The sequence below is a fragment of the Polyodon spathula genome, chromosome 5, assembly GCF_017654505.1.
Source record: "Polyodon spathula isolate WHYD16114869_AA chromosome 5, ASM1765450v1, whole genome shotgun sequence".
NCBI lineage: Eukaryota > Metazoa > Chordata > Actinopteri > Acipenseriformes > Polyodontidae > Polyodon > Polyodon spathula.
The window spans coordinates 65,956,212-65,975,338 of NC_054538.1; the positions used below are offsets into that span (position 1 = coordinate 65,956,212).

A 19,127-nucleotide genomic window follows, 5' to 3' on the forward strand; every position below is an offset into this window, starting at 1 on the left:
GCATTTGGATGTGACTTGGACTCGAAGCATGTCTGCCAATGCTAATAGTTTTTGCACGCCTCGTTGCCGGGTTAGAAATTGACTTGAACAAAAAGAGGCTGTCTATTAAAGTTTTACATCTGTTTAAAAAAAAAAATAAAAATATATATATATATATATATATATATATATATATATATATATATATATATATATATATATATATATACACACAAAATATATAAAAAATCCACAAGCTTCCATAGTTGTAAAGCTGTCAGTTTTTTTGGTTTTCAGTATTCACAGTTTGATTTAATCCTGGCTGTACCAGGATATGTATAAAATAAGACACTCTCTTTTTAGGGTTAGTATGGGGTCGAGTGTGCTTATTCGAAAAGTACTATGCACCATATTTACTGGATACTTTGGAGAGGTTAACTGGACAATACATTCTGACTATTTAGCCATGTTACACCTACTGCTGGTGTGTGTATTCCATGCACTGTATAAGAGTTGAGGTCACCCAATGATCAGCCTTTGTTACTGAAATTGCAGGACTCCAATCTTTATTCAGATATTCTTGACCTTTGCAACTGCATTCCTGTCTCTGGATGATATGAGATTACTCTATAAAGTAGTAATTATGTTGGAACGCTGATCTAGCAACTCTTAATGAGAGTGTTTAAAAAGATACTTATTAACAGTCTGTGCATTCTTTTTAAACATTGCAAATGCACTGCATGTGAGCCGCTGAAGGCTTTGCCATCCTAGTTTGTTTTTAAATGATTACAGTGAAAGCATGGCTTAATCTTTTATTAGGCTGCCAAGACGGTCGCCAGACAACCCATTTTGGTTAGGGTGCTGTTAGGATTTGAAGGTGAAATGGTGGATAAATACTTTGGGACTCGCTAACTGATGACAAGAGTTTAGGCTGCTTGTTTGTTTTAATAGTGTTATGCTGTATAATAATATATCTATATTATTAAATGATCCATAATTCAAGTTAAATGATGCAAATTTGTATAATAACATTAACGGTTTACAATTCAAAATTCAGGAAGTATACAATTTTAAAAGGAAAGCTTTAGCCAATATCCTCTACATTTTCAGACGCAATTGCTTCGCTACAGATACCTCCAAGCTGATTCTGAGGAAATTTGGTGGGTAAGCAAGCACTGACGACCATAGTGAAGCATTCTGCACGCAAAGCTAATATGCTTTCCCACCTCCCTTCTTTAAAATCAGTCTTCAGTCTTTTGACGAGCAGTTTTTCTTTGAGTAGTTTGTAAACATTGCAAATTATGGTCTAAGCAGAAAGTTATGAACAGAGCAAGCAGGATTTCATATTAAGCAGGTAAGAAATTAATTTTCTAAAAATGTTGGCTGAGCTGATATGAAGTATCCCTTTCGCTACACTGAACATTTATTGCATCTCCTTTTAGGGGAGTCTATAGCATATTTTCTTGTCAATCTGCTGCTATTACTATAAGATGCCAACCTCATACTCTGGTAAAATCTATTGGTAACCGAGGGCGCTAATGAAAGTCAAAGTCAACTAACACACAGTAGAGCCTTCATCGAGAGGGCACTATCGCTATTAGAGAGAGAAAAAAAAAAAAAAAAGATTCTCAGGCTGTGATTGCTTGACTCAGTAGTTGTGGGTACAGGACTGGTTGCTGTTGTCAGTGCAAATTATTGATTGGCTGGTTTTGGAGGGTAATAAAATACATTTGGATCAATTGTTTTTATGTTTAGTATTTGCTGTGAACTGAGCTTTCAATACAGCAAGTCAAAATGAAAAAGCTGGCACTTGCGTGGATTGATTTTAAATTTGATTCACATGTATGCTGTGACATTACAGCAGTCTTCTACCATCTACTAGATGCCCGCTATAGCTGGAAGCTGATTGTCTGATAATACCGAATCGTTTTCTAATTAAATACATGCGCCTAATGTTCCGTCCTTATAGTAACAAAATTGTGTGCTAAGTGCATCTAGTAAATATTAGTTAATTGTAACTACTGTACATAGCAGGTGTATTGGTAACTGTGTCTTGGAGTGTATCCCAATACAATTAAGGCAAAAGAGCGCAGGCTTTGCTTTGGAATTAATTTTAAGTAAATTTGGTCTGTTCCTTCTGTTTTGTAAGTGACGATTTAAAGTTCAAAAGTAAATATATGTCTATTTATATTTTGTCTATTTGTAAAGACCTTCTGTTTTGAGGCAGTAGACACACATTACGTGTAACAATGTAGAACAGTTACAGTCTCTTCTGAAACACACAACATTGAGTACTGAAGAGCAGAACTCCAAAGAAACTTTATCTTGTGTTATTATTTTATAAACCATGTTCAGAACTCATGCTAAGGAGAAATGCACTTTCACCCACACATTTAAAATATAACCAGGAAATATTTCACCAGCACACACTTAACAGAGCATTTTTGTTTTTCCGCTCTCTTTGCAGTACAGACTTGATCAGCTAAATCACTTTTTCAAGGTGATGGGTCCTTTGTGTAGTGGATATGAGTGTTAGATACCTTGTCTGTTGTTGCCATTATTTTCCAGGCAATCCTAATTTGGACAATCTGCTGGTAGCTTCTGTCATTCTGTGACTGCATGTTGGTTTTATATATTTTTATTTTTTATTCTATGTAGGCTGTAGCTTCGAAGTTGGATCTTCCTGATGACCTGGTTGGATACTTTAGCCTTTTCCTGATTCGAGAGGGAAAGGATGGGGGCTGTACTTGTGAGTAATATTTTTTTTTTTTTTTTTTTTTGCATTGTTAAATGGTCAGGTTAAGATATGGTATGCAAATGAAACATTGCCTTTCATCAGTAAACCAACTTTAATTGTTATAAAAGGCTGTGTTTTGTTAATATAGCATGAATTTGCCAAGACTGGTTTCACTAATGCTCTGCATTAGAGTAGATGGTCAGCTGCAGCGCTGATATCCCTAGTTGCGGTTCCCAGTACTGTTGGGTCTGGATTTTAAAAGTTGGCAGCTCCTAAAGACTAGGATTGTGGCAATTATTTGGGAGACCAAAAAGCAAGAAAAGAAGGGTCCCAGCTGCTTGACACAAGTTAACAAAAAACTTTTTCTGTGGTTTTTTTTTTTTTTTTTTTTTTTTTTTTTTTCATTGCAACATTTTTTTCAAATATTGTTTTGTAACCGTATAGATCACTTTTGTTTAGGGTTGCATTGGCGACACAGTTGAGTTGTAATTTGTGCAGCAGTGTGTTAGGAATGTGAGTGACAGCGTTCAGGCAAAATACACATATAGGCTCAGTGCACTGAGCATTTGTGAGATAGAAAAACCTCACAAAATGTGGCTTTAATTATTACCATAGGATTTTGATTTGTTATTACCTATAGTTTATTTAACTGGTTAAATGACGTAGGTGTCATGAAATCATTAGGGAGTTAATTGAACACAGCTTTGACCTTTGGCCTTAATGCAAAGTACAGGGATGGCCTTTTTACTGAGGTGGCTTAAGGCAAGGTTTTACTGTATTCATTTCTTTTCAAATTTGAAGTCCTTCAAATATCCCACGTTCAATTTATATGAATTATAATTCATAATTATACTTCCTGTTATGCATTCCAAGTCACCAGAGTGCTCACGCAGTAACATGCACTGTCCTTGCGTGAAAGAAATGTTTCATTCCCACAAACACTATCAACCATTGTAATTAAATATATAATATACTGGATACAATAATACAGGCTTATAAACGGTAAACTGTGTATGGAAGTCGTCATTGTTTCGGATTTGCTCTTTCCCCTGATGTTGAGGATGCCTTGCTTTTGTGGTCAGACGTGCAGATTTCAAGTGCAGTTTATTTGCAATGTGTGCTTAAGATCACTTGCTGTATGCTGTATTTTTTCAATAAAATGCACAGTACTATTTGGATTTCAGTGTTACTGTAACAGTAATAAAAACTGTCAATTTTCATTTGTACATGATTTGTGCATCATCTGACCACAAAGTACATGTTTTGAATACTACAGTAATATTCCCGTTGCCAGGGTAATTGACTAGTTTAGTACATGTCAGCTAATTTTAACATTTGTTAGCTTTTCATCTTGAAAAACGAATTTGTGATTTTGAGGTTTTGAACAGCTGATTTCTGCTTCTATGGTTCTTCTAATTTTGATTACTGCATGAAAATTGGCTTGTGGTTCTGTGATTTGTGTTTTGATAACTTTTATTTTTGTTTTTCAAAATCACTAGTTGTACGAAAGATGCAAGAGTTTGAATTGCCGTTTGTATCTGTCACCAGCCTTAGAAACCCAGAGTACCGGATCGTCCTCAGGAAAAGGTACAAACCCGTTGCTAACCTGTTCTCAATAACAGCCACTTCATCATCAAAATGTCACATGTCACCTTTCTTGCTAATATGGAGCCTTGTGATTAGAAAATGACAGTTAAGTCCCCAAGAGTCATGTATGTGCAATGAAAAAAAGGCGCCCTCATAAACCATTATATATATATATATATATATATATATATATATATATATATATATATATATATATATATATATATATATATATGTGTGTGTGTGTGTGTGTATATATATATATATATATATATATATATATATATATATATATATATATATATATATATATATATATATATATAAAAAAAATACTCTACTCTAATTATCTACTGCGCTTCATTCTTTCGTAGTGCTAACTAAAACACGGAACCTCTTCAAAATAATTATTTGAGAAATGTATCTAATACATTATTGAAAGTTACAGCATGAGTTGTTCTAAAAGCCGTTGAAAGGACATTTCCTAATTTGGTAATAGCTAATATCTGAGACATGCAGAACTTTCCCAGTCTGGGTGACTTGAGTGCTGCAGCCTTTAAAGATGTAGTGATTCGTTTACTCCAGCGCACTCTGTTTGTTCTCATAAACACTAAAATAAACCCACTAGTGTATATACAGTTTGTTACGGTAGCTATAAGGTCATCTTCATGAAATATTTTACCTGCGTTAATTAAAATCGATCAGTGTGTTTTTAAGTCACTGTTATCTCAACATTCGGACATAAAGGAGTTCAGCTTCGGATGATTTAATAACTCGACAGATGTTTGAGTGGGAAACATGACCTTTTATTGGTTTGTTTTTATTTTGGGAAGTTCATTCAGCAGGAAAGCTGAGCTGCTTCTGCCTTATATTAAAACGGGTTGTGGCTCAAGTTCTTGTAGGTGTTTTCTATTGTAGGTCAAACAAGTGTGTCAAAGGCTGACCTTACACTACATTGTTTTCTTGTATGCAGCCTAAAGAAGAAAGGTTTAAAAGATCTGCCAGTATCCAGCCTTTCTTTCTGAATCGCTAGAATAACTAAACCTGTTTAATGTTTTTTGTTTTGCAGTTACTGGGATTCAGCATATGATAATGATGTAATGGATAACAGGGTTGGACTAAACCTATTATATGCTCAGGTAGGTTTATATGCTCAGGTATCCCTGATTTATGTAACTGACAAGGTGTGTCACTGCCAAGTGCATAATGATTTCTTTGAAAAGAAAATTATAAAGTACATCATCATTGCAATTTATGTAGGCTAGACATGACAAAGGCTACAATTACTTTGACTGTGTGAAGATCTGTGGTATGCTGCTTCCTTGCCCTAATTCATGTTTTTGACCTGGAAGTTAGGACTGGGAGTTTGAGAATTCTAGAGTTTTTTTTTTTTTTTTTTTTTTTTAATGTAAACATATATTTCCCCAGATAGGTAGGTACCTTTTCAAAAAAAGAAACACATAGCAGATTTTCTCTTCAATCTCTTAAAAATTGCAACAAAATTTGATCAAAAGAATTGTGTTTTATTTAAACACATTTAAATCACATTGCCAGGATCGAAAACACGTGAATATTCCTAAAATGAACACCATTTGCTTAAGACTTGCAATATTGACGTACATTCACTGCACGTTAGTGCTGCATGAAACAATTATTAATGTAAACTATTAATGTAATTGCTTTGATTATTTCGATAAATACCAACACATCACTCAATAGCTAGCAAGTTGAACCATTTTTACAGATTTTTATGTACGCAGTGCAATAAGTGTCTCTGACTGCACTTGCTTTGCTTTTCTATTTCAGCAGCAAAAAAATACTCTACAATTTCTAGAGTATCTAAAATAAAGTATTAAATAAGGAATTCTCTGCGTAGTATCCTACTGATAAAAACTGTCAAAGTCAAATGATGGCAGCTAACTAATACACTGAGACAATTAAAATATACCACAAATAAACTATCATTTTACAAGTAGAAACTATTTAAGTTGACCACTTCATAAGACAAAAAGCAGCTATGGGTTAATTATTGTTTTTTTATAAATGTTTTTCTAACAATAGAATGGTATGGAAAAAAAATGTAATTTTCTTTACTTGTAAAACAAAAATGGTCTAACTTTTCTATTACATTTCACAGCGTGATGTACTTTAAGCAAATAACCCGTTTGATTTCAAATCTTAATAGTCCTTTCAATAATTATTTTGCTTTTGTAGAAGAGCTGCAGTATAAACAAAAGGAGAAATGTACAGTTTATAAAATATCAGAACAATTTAAAAAATACAGTATCTTTTTACTTAATGTTTTACACTTGTATTTGATATAAAGATCCTTCATTGAATAGTAATTTTAATAACTTATGGATAATAGTTTGTGTATTTCTTTGTTTCATTCTTTTTTAACTCTACCACTTAACAGTGAACGCTAAACACTAAGCTACATTATTATTGTTATTATATTATTCAACGAAGGGGCTTTGTTGCAGAAAATATAAATCTCTTAAGTTGCGAGTCGCCAAGCGTTTTGAGATGAACACATCAGCATAGTTAAATAGACATTTCAAAGTAATGAGGCATAGAACACAAGTGGGGAGCCTGATAAGTAAGAAATGCACTTTATATTTTCATAATATTAGGCCTTTAGCTGACACAACTTAATGTATTAATTACATCATTGGCCTTCCTTTCATCTGGTCATTTTACTTTTTTATATTTAGTGATTCAAAGTCCAATTTTTATTTTATTTTATTTATTTATTTTTTTAAATAAGAATAACAATAATCCTACTGTTAAGTCATTGACTGTTTGCATAAAGAGCAAGTCACCGTGCCAGTGGTTCCATCTGGAGGAAGAAAAACATCCCATGCCTTTTTTTTGCTTCACTGCTTTTGGACGAAACTGCTCTGGTCCACTGGAACAGCTGGATGTCTTTTTGTTTTTTGCGTTTGAGGATGATAACTTCATGTCCACCATTTCAATATTTTCATCGTTACTGCTGATGATGGAGCGGGAGGCAGACTTTTACAAACTGAATGCAGGCAGCATGAAACAGCAAGAAATGTTGTTACGCATGTTTGAAGGGAGAGGGAGTGTGGGGGGAAGGGATTTTGATCCTAGTGTAAAAAACTGGAGAAAGTAGGCACATGAAATAAAACAAAAAAAGAAAATGATGTGCGGAGTCTAGCCTGTATTGATAAATTTATGGGAAATGTTTTCCATAAATAAACGAATGCTAATCCTACTGCCTCTGTGTTCACAATCTTTATATATTTTTTTCCTGTCTTTTAGCTCTGGGAATATCTAGACACTTAATTTGCTTTTCCACATTTACTATCGCTTAAAAAAAAAAAAAAAAAAAAAAAAAAAAAACTTGCCTGTGTGTATTAGGGGGAGGGGCTCATATCACTGATCTGAGTGTTCACTGTTTGTTAAAGAATCACCGTGGCTGTGAGAACAAGGCTTAAGCGCGCTCATGATAACATTTTCATGATGATGGCAAAATTCGTCTTTTAATCAATTAATTCAAATAATCATTGCAACACTACTGCAAGTGCAACATGCTGAGATGTGGCTATAAAAGTGGAGGGTCCTCAGCTTGCATGTCTTATTGGTGTTCACTGCAAACAATTTCAAAGTTATGCCTAGGCATACCGAAGCGCAATAGAATAATGCTATGGGACATTTGGATGCCGGTGAATCTCAGTCCGCCATGGAACAGCATCCTGAATGTTTCCCAGAGCACTATAGGACGACACTGGCACTGATACCAGCAACGTGGAACAATACTTGACTGCCTAAGATCCTGGTAGACCATGTGTGACAGTGGTAGCCCATGCCTACGTCATTTATGTGACATGTTCACCACTGCAGCCTCTATAACATCTGCAGTACAGTATACAGGCGACGTCATGAATGTTTTGTGGCCAGCTGTGTGCGACAGGTTGACAGATTTAGTGGTGGGAGTGTCATGGTGCGGGCGGCAATCAAAGACAGTGGCAGAACCAACCTTGTTCATGTCCAAGGCAACCTGACAGCTCATCACTGTTGTCATGAGATCATACAGCCTCATGTGATCCCATTCTGAGCCATCATAACGTCATTTTCCAGCATGACACTGCACGACCGCACACAGCCTGGGGCCAGCACAGCTTTCCTTACTCAGAACAATGTTCAAATGCTTCCCTGGACATCTCTATCACCAGATCTGAACCCCATTGAGCACTGTGGGACGAGCTTGATCGATGTGTGCGATGACGTCATCCTGAGCCACAGATTTTACAAGGACTTTTCCAGGCACTTGAGCAAGAGTGAGTTGCCGTTCCCCGGCATGTTATCCAGGCTCTCATTCGATCCATGGGCAGAAGATGTCAGGCCATCATCGATGCCAATAGTGGGCATACCCGTTACTGATTTCTGTTGACCTTTAACCTTGTTTGACCTTTGAAAGTGACTTTATTGAATGTCTTAATGATTTCTGTACAGGTTAAGATTCTTTGGAACTGTCTATTTTACTATGTAAAACTGCCATACTAATGCAGTAAGACAATTCTGGGTGCGTTATTTTGCTTATAAAATGGCAAAAAAAAAGAAGGAAAATTACACAAACTATAAGAAATATATTGTGTCCTTCCACTGAGAAAAAATAGTCCCTGAAACTGTTTGATTGTAACACATGTTGTACTTTTTTATTTGCCATAAACATTACATTGAACATTGCCATTTATAGTAACATTTTTCGAGATGACATTTGTGAATTGAAATCAGACTGATTTCCCACTTCTGAGGGAGGATTCAAGAAACACCAAACACTGCACTGCATTGGCACTCGAGGGAGGGGTTTCAGAGGGTTTTTTTTTTTTTTTTTTTTTTTTTTTTGTGTAAAGAAATTATCCTATTCGGGTTTTGTAGTCTTCAAGAGAAGCTGACGAATAATTTTAGGCTGTTTTCACACTGATGCCAGTAACCGGTATAATTTCTCTAGATTGTAAACCAGCATTAGATAATATGTGAACAAAAGGACTTCCTTGTCAGTTGCGCAGTGCCGGAGTCCTTCCCATCCGCGACGAGCACAATCGAATTATATTCCAAACCCGACCTTGTTTAAAAGCCCAATGGTTGTGTCAGCAGAGAGCAGGAGAGATTTTAATTTTGTTTTAAATATGTTTCTGAAATCAGAGGGTAGTGGTGAGATGTATCTGCTGTGTCGAGTTTAAATATTGCATACTCGCTAGTCAGTTTTATAAGGCGCTATTTAGTTTAATAAGTAGATGCAGCTACGTATATATACAGTATTACATGCTGAGTGAGACTTGCGTGGTGATTTCTCAGATATCTTTTGAATAATGTTACCGCTACTGCTTGCCTCTGAGTTTTCTTTGTTCTGTTCTCTGACTAAATAAATACCAGAGTATATTTGCCAATTTTTCTGTAATTGTTAGTAACAGAGATGAAAAAAAAAAAAAGTTATTTCAGTTGTATGTTGACATGTTTACCTACAGAAACACTGTTTGGATAATTGTTACTATTAAGGCACAGTAATATTAATAGATCAGGTAAAAATTGGTCTATGATGTCATAACCGTGCGGTAAGACAATTAGTACTGCACGGTCATGTGCTCTTGTTCAGCCAATCACAGCACTTAATTTATCCAACCCATTTTATAAAAAGTACATTCAAAAACACCTATGTGTTTTTTTTTTTTTTTTTTTTAAGTGTGTGTGTGTATATATACACACGTACATACATACATACATACATACACACACTTAGTCAAACTTCCAAAGGCTAGATGCATTGGCCCGCCTTTGAATACCAGTCCCTGCTTTTCTGTGACTGACATGTTTTCAATATTGACTCATTTATGCGACCGATGTTGACTTGAGCTTGATACATTTTCTTCACTAACTGCGTCAAAATAATTACTGATTTTAAAAAAAAATCTAATACAGCTTTTATCATAAGGTGTGGATTTTTCTTTCAGGCAATTATGGCAATATAGTCCACATCCTTGTAAAACCCGGCAACAGGAAATACTTCTGCTTTGCTTTTCAAGGGACCGTGTACGAGTTCCATGTACTGCCGTTCGGCTTTTCTCTAGCTCATTGCACATTTTCAAAAGTGCATGGATGCTATACTGACTCCTGTGCGGGTTGGCTATCTCGGCGTAAGCCTCAGTTTCATAAACATGATTTGCTACTCTGTTGGACGACAGGATCTATAAGCTAACTGTGTGCTTGGAGCTTTTCAGCCCAATGCACTAGTGATGGTAATGACCTTCCATAGACCTCTGCACTAATCCTCATTTTCTCCTTACAGCATTTCTGCTTACCATATCAACCACTCAGTGGAATTGGAGGCCTTCCATCCACCTATTTTTCTAGTCTGACAGGGAGAGAAAGTTCCATATGCTCTGTCCAGTGAGAGCATTGGTGTATTATGTTGACTGCACCCAGAGTTTTTACAGCAATCCGAGCAATTATTTGCTTCGGGTCTAAGTTCTACGGACAAGCCCTGTCTAAACCGCCACTGTCGAGGTGGATTGCAGACATGGTTAGGATTGCATACGATCTAGCCAACCTGCTCTCATCAGAAAAGGCCACTGGTCACTCCACAAGAGGCCTTTCAACCTCTTAGGTGTTATTGTACGGCGCAGCTGTTGCAGACATTTGCAATGCAGCAGTATGGGCCACGCCTCATACATTTACCAGGTTCTACCGGCTGAATGTCATAGATCAGCAGAACCCTGGTTTTGGGACCAGAGTGTTAAGAGCAGCCACTTGTTATGCTTGAACACATTTATATTATGTGCCTGTAAGTCCTGGGGTAGTTAGCCATACACCCTTTTTGGACCTGGTGTTAAATGCTGAGGTTACTGGTGTAACCTTGCAGGATATACTCTGCAAGAGGGTTCTCCTTCACTGTACTGTGGACTATAGGCCATGGACCTTTATTGGTCCTCTGCCAGAAAGCTAAAGATAGTTTTTCTTCCTTTTTAGCACATCAGCCGATGCTGCAAGTCCTTTACTTGCGACAGATTGCGTATTATATCCCATTAAATAACGGTTACGTCATACTTAAAAGGGAAAGTTAGGTTATTATCATAACACTGGTTTCCTGAAATAGAAATGTAACCGTTACCCTTAAAGGTCGTCGAGTTCACTCCAACACAGCAGGCCTGAAGAGAAAGTGGAGTATTTTCTCTGTTGTATAATAATAGTTTTAGAAGTCTTTCTCAAAAGATGTAAGGTGAGAGTGTGATGTTTTAAAGACGTTGAACAATCATGCATCAAATAAAATAATCTCTGAACTAGGATTATGTGACTCCAAGGTCTTCTTTACAGTACAGTGCAGCATACCGGAATTGTGCAGGCTTGAGCTCTGAAGACTTGCTGTAGATAGAAATTCAGTGCTGATGCCGTTTATTATGCAGTGCTCGCAAAATACATTTCAAAGTACGTCTTCCCGCCTTAAAGATTCTGTCCGATATCTATTCCCATACCAGTTGGAAGCATCTGCATTATTTCACACTCTGAATTTCAATGGTATCTTTTGGTGCCGCAATGCCCTGCAGCCCAGCAGTTTTTTTTTTTTTTTTTTTTTTAAAGACACGTACAGTGCTTGCTTTATAAGACTGAGTTGTCGTTTTCTACCTGTTTGCCAGTTGTAGTTCAGATGATCATTATGCATGCTTGATGCTCACGGATTTGCTTTTTTATCTACTTTAATTATATTCTTTAAAAAAAATCTAGTTTTATATGTGGTCAAATAGCTATAATAAAGGGGCATAAATGATTCAGTAGGCTAATTCATGCATGTAACAGCTGAATTGTGAAAAATGCAAATGCAGTTATCAGACATGGGTTCTATGGATTCTGCTTCTGTTGTGCAGTATTGTTGAAAATGCTGCACAATCTTATTTTCCTGTTTTAACTGTAGATTAGTAGCACTCCTTCTCTCAAACTTGCTCACTTTTTCTCTTTGTGGGCCTGCAGACGGTTTCCGATATCGAGCGGGGCTGGATCTTGGTGAATAAAGAGCAGCACAGACAGCTCAAATCCCTGCAGGAGAAAGGCTCTAAAAAAGAGGTGAGCAGAGAAAGCAATACCAATCCAGAATCTTTATTTATTTAGGTATTGTGAACCCTGCAATACTTATTAACCTGTATAGTAATTCGTGCTATAGGAGACCAGCTCATCTGATATATTTCTGTCGTGTGAGCTGTAATGGGAAAGAGGAAGGAAACATAGTATCCTATAAATGCCCATGAGCATCTTGGGGGTTTCAGTATATTACTTTTACAGTGATATTTGGAAGAAAATTAACTAAAAAGTTATGTGACATTGAATCGGCCCCCCAGGTTATTATAGCAAGCTGTCACATCTGTGTATCCTCCAGAAAATAGCCACTATTGCTGTGTTAAGAACTGGTGACAGCCAGGTCCAGTACTAATGAAATACATCTATTGATTCTGCATTCGATAGATGTCATTTGTTAGATTGCTTGTTGTCAGCAGGTTTATTAGTGCTGCCAGGAACTAAATAATTCACTGAATAGATGAGAATGGGAAATCTAATTTAAAGAAATCTGGCAGTCAGTTGCAGGTGCTAATTGGTAACCATCATTGGCACCTGCCATAACCAAGACAGTTAATGGTGAGTTAACAGACTCCAAATGATATTGAATGATATGTGGGTACAACTGTGATAGTCCAATGTTGGTGCGAATAAGGTTATAATGAATGATGATTTACAGTGGAATGCTATGTGTTCGTAATAGCTGGGTGGAGTAATAAATCAAAAGAAATAGTCCATGCATGTCATGTCAGTGTCACAACAAATAGGCACTTCCAGATGTCTGGAGGCTTGTATGTAGCAACATAAACAAAACAAAATAAAAATGTCAACCTACATAATAAAAAATAAATCGGTGCAGTGTGGAAAAAATCATATCTAACAAACCAGAAGGCTCAAAATTGATTTACTTTTACAGCAAAGGCAGAGGGATGAATGTCACAGTCATGTGTGGGGGATATGGTAGCATCTGTCCACCTGTCTGTCTACTAGATATGTTGAACAGTGACCACAAATTATTTTAAATGAAACCTGTTTTTGCTTTTCTCGTTTTTGTAGTTTATCCGCTTGGCTCAGACCCTGAAGTACTTTGGCTACATCAAGTTTGACCCCTGCATCACAGACTTCCCAGAAAAGGGCTGCCATGTGATTGTCAGCGCTGGTAACAATGAGTTGAACTTCCATGTCAAACTTCCAAATGACCATATTAAGGAGGGAAGCTTTAAAGTGACGCGCATGCGGTGCTGGCGGGTTACTTCCTCAGTAAGTAGAATTAGTTGTAGCATCTGCACTCACAGTAATCTGTAATGCAGTTCACCGTGATTTACATGCATTTGATTTTAATTTACCAATTTAAAAATATCATGAAATGAATTGTGTCCAGTGTAAAGTTGTTTATAGTCTGACAAAAACATATCATGTCTGTGTATTACAGGTGTGTTTGCTATTTTAGTGTTTTTAATAGAGTATCATATAATACCTTTTACATTTTATTTGATTATATATAGATAGGAAGATATATAATCAATCACACTCTCTCTCGCTCTCTTTTTAAAAAAATGTTGTTCTTTTTATTGATTTTTTTTGGTTTTGTGGGTTTAATTTGTGATACATGGCTACTGTAGTGATCCAGCAATGGGGTTGCTAAATAAAGTACTCCAAGGGTCAAGATTTTGGATCCCAACATAGCCCTCGACCTTCCCCTGGATGAAAGAGGAGGCCATACAAAGTTTGGTTGCACTGGCTCCTGCGGGGTCCGAATGCATAAAGGAACAGACAGACAGACAAACTTTCTTCTTTATAGATTAAGATAAAGCCCTGTGTTTTTCGCAAATACGAAATCAAACGAAATCAAACGAAATGCAACATATAAAATGAAAAATCATTATAAAGAAAACCCAGAGTTACATTCTTAAATTGGGAGGTTTAGACAAAAATACTTTAAATACTTGCACTCGTAGTTGTCAAGGCTCAGCTGCTACCATAGACACGGTGTGAAGGGAAACGGAAGCTGTCACTGGCACTTGCGCAGATATGTAGGAATATGTATGTATTGTGAACATGCCACTGCTGAAGTGGAAATACATTCTCTCGCTCTCTGTGTGTGTGCATATGCACATATATATTATAATTTTTTTTTTTTTTTTTTTTTTTTTTAAATATATAGTTTCTTTATATAGAGGGTTTGACTCATTTTGTCAGAATGTAATAACAAATTTGTGTTGTTTTAATGTTTAACCATTAAGCAGAGTAATTTGTGTGATTTTGTAGTGAATTTGTGCTTACTGACAGATTCTGAATCAGATGACTTTGCTGTGTAAACGTTATTTTACAATAATACTTATTTTTCCTTTTTAATTTTTTTAGCAGGTCCCTGTGGTTAATGGTACGGCAAATAGTGGCACCTCTGGGAAGTCTGACATTAAATTGGAGCTGGCGTTTGAGTATCTCATGAGTAAAGATCGCTTGCAGTGGGTCACCGTTACCAGTCCACAGGTAAGCCACTGCTGAAAGACTTTAACACCAATGTGACCACCACAGGGTCTAACTAGCACATATTACTAGTGGCTATCCCCATTGTGCATATAAAATGTCAAGGCTGAGTGATTGTGTTATTTTTCTTCTGATGAATATAATCGCCTCCAGGGGGCTTACATATCTTGCTGTACTTCTTGGTGGTAGAAGGCGCAGTGCACCCAGATGTGTGCGAGATATGTCCTACTGTACACCCAGGCATGGGTTATTGCTTAATTAACGCTCCTTGCACTTCTAGGCAATTATGATGAGCATCTGTCTTCAGTCTATGGTGGATGAATTGATGGTAAAGAAGTCTGGTGGCAGCATCAAGAAGGTACGTATCTGAAACTGGAGTACCGTAGTATTATTATTATTATTATTATTATTATTATTATTATTATTATTATTGTTATTGTTATTGTTGGTAGTTTAGATTTTTGTTATAAAGAATGTTGTATGAAAATGTTTTTAAAAATAATAAACCTATAATTTAATTTTGGTTTTTTGTTTTGTATTTTTATTTGTACTGTTTATTTATATATAATATATATTTTTTATTTATATATATATGTATATAGATGCTGAAGAAACGTCATAATGGTTCCCTCCGTCGGTCTGATAGTCAACAAGCTGTGAAATCTCCTCCTTTACTAGTAAGCAGATTTACTGTATCTGTAAGTTTTTTGATTTTGGATAAAGATCTAGTTAACATCCCTTGAGTTTCATAATCCTGGTCATCCTCTGTAGGGTCTAGGTTTTGAGTAGAAGTATACAGTGCAATACAGCACTTACAGACATCCTCTGATACTTTAAACGATGTGTAGCTATAGCAGTTGCTCTTAAGTCGTCTTCCAAGACTGCACAAAAACTAAAAACAACCTGTCCTTAGTGTTAATGTTGTTTTATTAATACAAAATAATCTGCACTTGATTATAAATAAGATTGCCTCTTGGCCGTTTACAATGTTAGGTGCAATGATCGTTTGGTATAATATTAACTGACTGTTTCCACATAGGACTCCCCTGACTCAAACAGAGAGCCTGTTGTTAAACGGTAAGTTTTTTTTTTTTTTTTTTTTTTTTATATTATATCATGTATCATGTATGTTTTGCCTCATCTCGGTTTAAAAGTTTTAAACCGCAACATCAATAGATCTAAGAATAGTAACAAGGGATTTTTTTTTAAAACCCCACCTGAAGACATTACACACTATTGTTGTGCTTGTGTGTTTATAATGTGGTTCTGCATCATCCACACGAAACTTGCCTGTCTACAGATTAAAAGGCGACAGTTTGTTTTTAATTGAAAGCACTGTGGAGATTATACACACAGCACCATCTAATTGTGCGATTTTAAGTTTAACCAGCTTTCAATTAATGTGTCAGTTCAGTGAGGCCTTAAAGGAATTTTATTCCGAACCGCTGTGAGTTTGTGTGTGTCTAATATATATATATATATATATATATATATGTATGTATTAAACTCAAGAGCAGTGGGGTGTCGGAGGACCAAATCTTATTTTATCCCCCAACCATAACCCCTGTATTTCATCTCTCCCACATACACATATAACATAAAACAGTGCATACTACTTACACACGATGTACTGTATTTAACTGTTCAACAGTTATCCTCCCCGTAATTGCTACTGACTGTGCATTACATTACTGAAACAAAAGCCTGCGATATAAATGACCACAGATACTAGGCTACTGATTTCTGTATATTCAAATAAATAGGCCTACAGAAGTTAGTAGGCTTTGTAAATAACTAGCATTTGATATAAATACGCTATGAATAACCATATCGCCCTATGCTTAAGTATTACTTTTAGTGCAGAGGGAAAACAATTGTAGGGTACCAGGTTTAATCAAACAATAGACGACGCACTTGTGAATTTCCACTATTTATTTTACTTTCTTTTCTGCAGGATCATACTGTAGTTCTGACATTAAAACATGTTTTGCCTATTTTAAAATTGGCTTGATTGTATAGAATATGATACTGTAGTCATGACAGTTTCATAACTGTCACGGGCGCTGGGTTCAGCGCCCCAGAGCTCATTGAGAACTTACATTGCTTCCACACACGAACTTCTCAGGAATCACTACTGCGCATGAGCTCCAGGGGCGAAAGGCTTCAGCACCCCAGAATCAATTGGAAACGCAGGCTTCTGATCTGTTCCGCCCACCTCATTACTGCGTGCGGCAGGGGTCACAGAAATATATGCTGTAGTGCTGGTAAAAATGATTGTAATGTTAGTAATAGTTGCTACAGTTTAATTTAGATCATTATTATTACTTATTAATTTAAACTGGTGGGGTGGCGGCCTTTGCGCCTGTATACACGAGCCGCCGCTGATCTGTATTGTGTGTATTTTTCATTGCACACATTACCTTTCATTACCTTTCTTATCAAGAGTAGCAGAAGAACCAGCAGGCAGCATACAGTTAATTGACCCAAGGATCTTCATAGAGTTGCTTGTAGTTAATAGTGGGGGGGGGGGTGTAACACATGGTACTGACAAGACAATTCAATAAAGAGCTGATACATTGGTTTCTCTGTGAAATTAGAAGAATTGTAAAGATATTTAAATATAAGTTCTTGCTTGGAATGTTCCCATTTACACAGGAGTTCATAAAGTTATATCTTAGTGACACATGCGGGTAGACAAACAAACAAACAGCAGATGGCTTAAAGCATACACATTTGTTCTCTATATAATTGATTTAAAAATGTTCAGACATGCAAAAGTGTAAAATAGTAGACACTAAATAAAGGTCAGGCACTTTCTGTATGAAGTATACATTCAGCTGTGAGTGGGAACACTTTAGCAGTACATTGTTTGAGGCAAAGTTAGTCATCTAAGAAGATTGAGCATGGATAGTGGAAATGGCAGGTAAAGAGAAGCTTGAAATTGGTATCCTGGGGACTGGAAGATGAGAAAGGGAAGCAATTTTATTGAATTCGGTCTTTTCTTAAAAGCTGATTTTTATATTTAAAATCGCTTTTAGATGGTGAAAGTAATGAAGAGGGAGGATAGTGTGTATCGCATAGCGAATGCCACCCTGTCTGTACAACAGGAAGTTTGGTTATACAATTAGAGCAATATAATTTCCCCACCAAGATGGAAAGTATGGAGTTATGGCATTCATGTGTTACTAAATTGAGTCAAATTAAGTGTACTCATGCTACTGTGCCTGTGCTATCTGCAGGTACGTTTCACTATCTTGCACTATTCTATGCTTCTGATTTATTAAGCATTTGTAACGTAGTTGTTTTCCTTCTAATCCTTTTTATTATGTTTTGCTACAGAGTAAGCTCACCTCGGTAACCCTGCGAGGGATCAGCACGTCCAACTCTGCCAACGACATCAGCGGCAACAATATCCATGGCAACTATGCCTTTGAGGGGATTGGAGACGATGATTTATAAACATACCATTCCAGTCATTGCTTGAAAGTTACATAACTGGCAGCAGAAAGCAAAATGTGTATTACAGAATTCTGCAAGATTCTTAGCCACCTGAGGGAATTTTCATTTTTTAATTATTAGTATAAGTTTGATTTATTATTTCTAGTTGCCTTAGAGCAGTAAAAATCTGTACTATGCATTTATATTGGGGGTGGGGGGTCAGTTGATTATCAGTGTTTTGAAAACTGTGGGTGGCAGGAACATCAAGTACCTTAGTCTACTTCAAACAGTTGCTGCTGTTAATCTTTGCCAAAAAAAAACACATTTGCAGACTGAACCTTTCATTATCTCCATATGTAGCATTTCTTCTAGATGCATTTTATCTGAAAGGAAGTCACCAGTTCATCTTTTCAGTGTGTGTGTGTGTGTTACTGCACTGAATTGTCTAGGCAGTAACCAGAGCAGATACAATGAAACTATTACATTTTGGTTTACAAATTGTTCAAAAGATTGTTCTGGCCTATGATGATGATGATGATGATGATGATGATGATGATGATGATGATGATGATACAGTTAATTCAGTCAACCTTGTTTCTGACACAGTCTCCAAACAGCATTGCCAATTTCCGACATCAGGGCTGTTCTGGTAAAAATAGAACACTCGTGATGCATACTGTATATAGTTATAAAACAAAACAATTTGTAATCTTTTTAAGTGTATTTGGATTGTAAATAGTTTATAATTGATTGAAAAGTCTGCTTTACAACAAAGCACGGTTTTGAGATTTAAATTGAAGTTTGAACTATACAATGCCATAACAGC

The 19,127-nt window shown here is 36.3% G+C and overlaps 1 protein-coding gene across 2 annotated transcripts in view; it reads left to right on the forward strand.

Annotated features, from left to right (window-relative positions):
• Positions 1 to 15,990, forward strand: part of LOC121316182 (sorting nexin-17) — a 36,761-nt gene extending 20,771 nt beyond the window's left edge. The window contains exons 6-14 of one of the 2 annotated variants that reach the window (XM_041251055.1): positions 2,638 to 2,728; positions 4,216 to 4,303; positions 5,373 to 5,442; positions 12,293 to 12,385; positions 13,430 to 13,633; positions 14,741 to 14,866; positions 15,144 to 15,221; positions 15,466 to 15,540; positions 15,903 to 15,990. In XM_041251055.1, the coding sequence (XP_041106989.1) occupies positions 2,638 to 2,728; positions 4,216 to 4,303; positions 5,373 to 5,442; positions 12,293 to 12,385; positions 13,430 to 13,633; positions 14,741 to 14,866; positions 15,144 to 15,221; positions 15,466 to 15,540; positions 15,903 to 15,944 (867 nt within the window). In that variant the 3' untranslated portion in view covers positions 15,945 to 15,990. Of the gene's footprint in view, positions 1 to 2,637; positions 2,729 to 4,215; positions 4,304 to 5,372; positions 5,443 to 12,292; positions 12,386 to 13,429; positions 13,634 to 14,737; positions 14,867 to 15,143; positions 15,222 to 15,465; positions 15,541 to 15,902 lie in introns of both variants that reach the window. The other variant, XM_041251054.1, reaches the window with a different exon arrangement.
• The last annotated feature ends 3,137 nt before the right edge of the window (positions 15,991 to 19,127 follow it).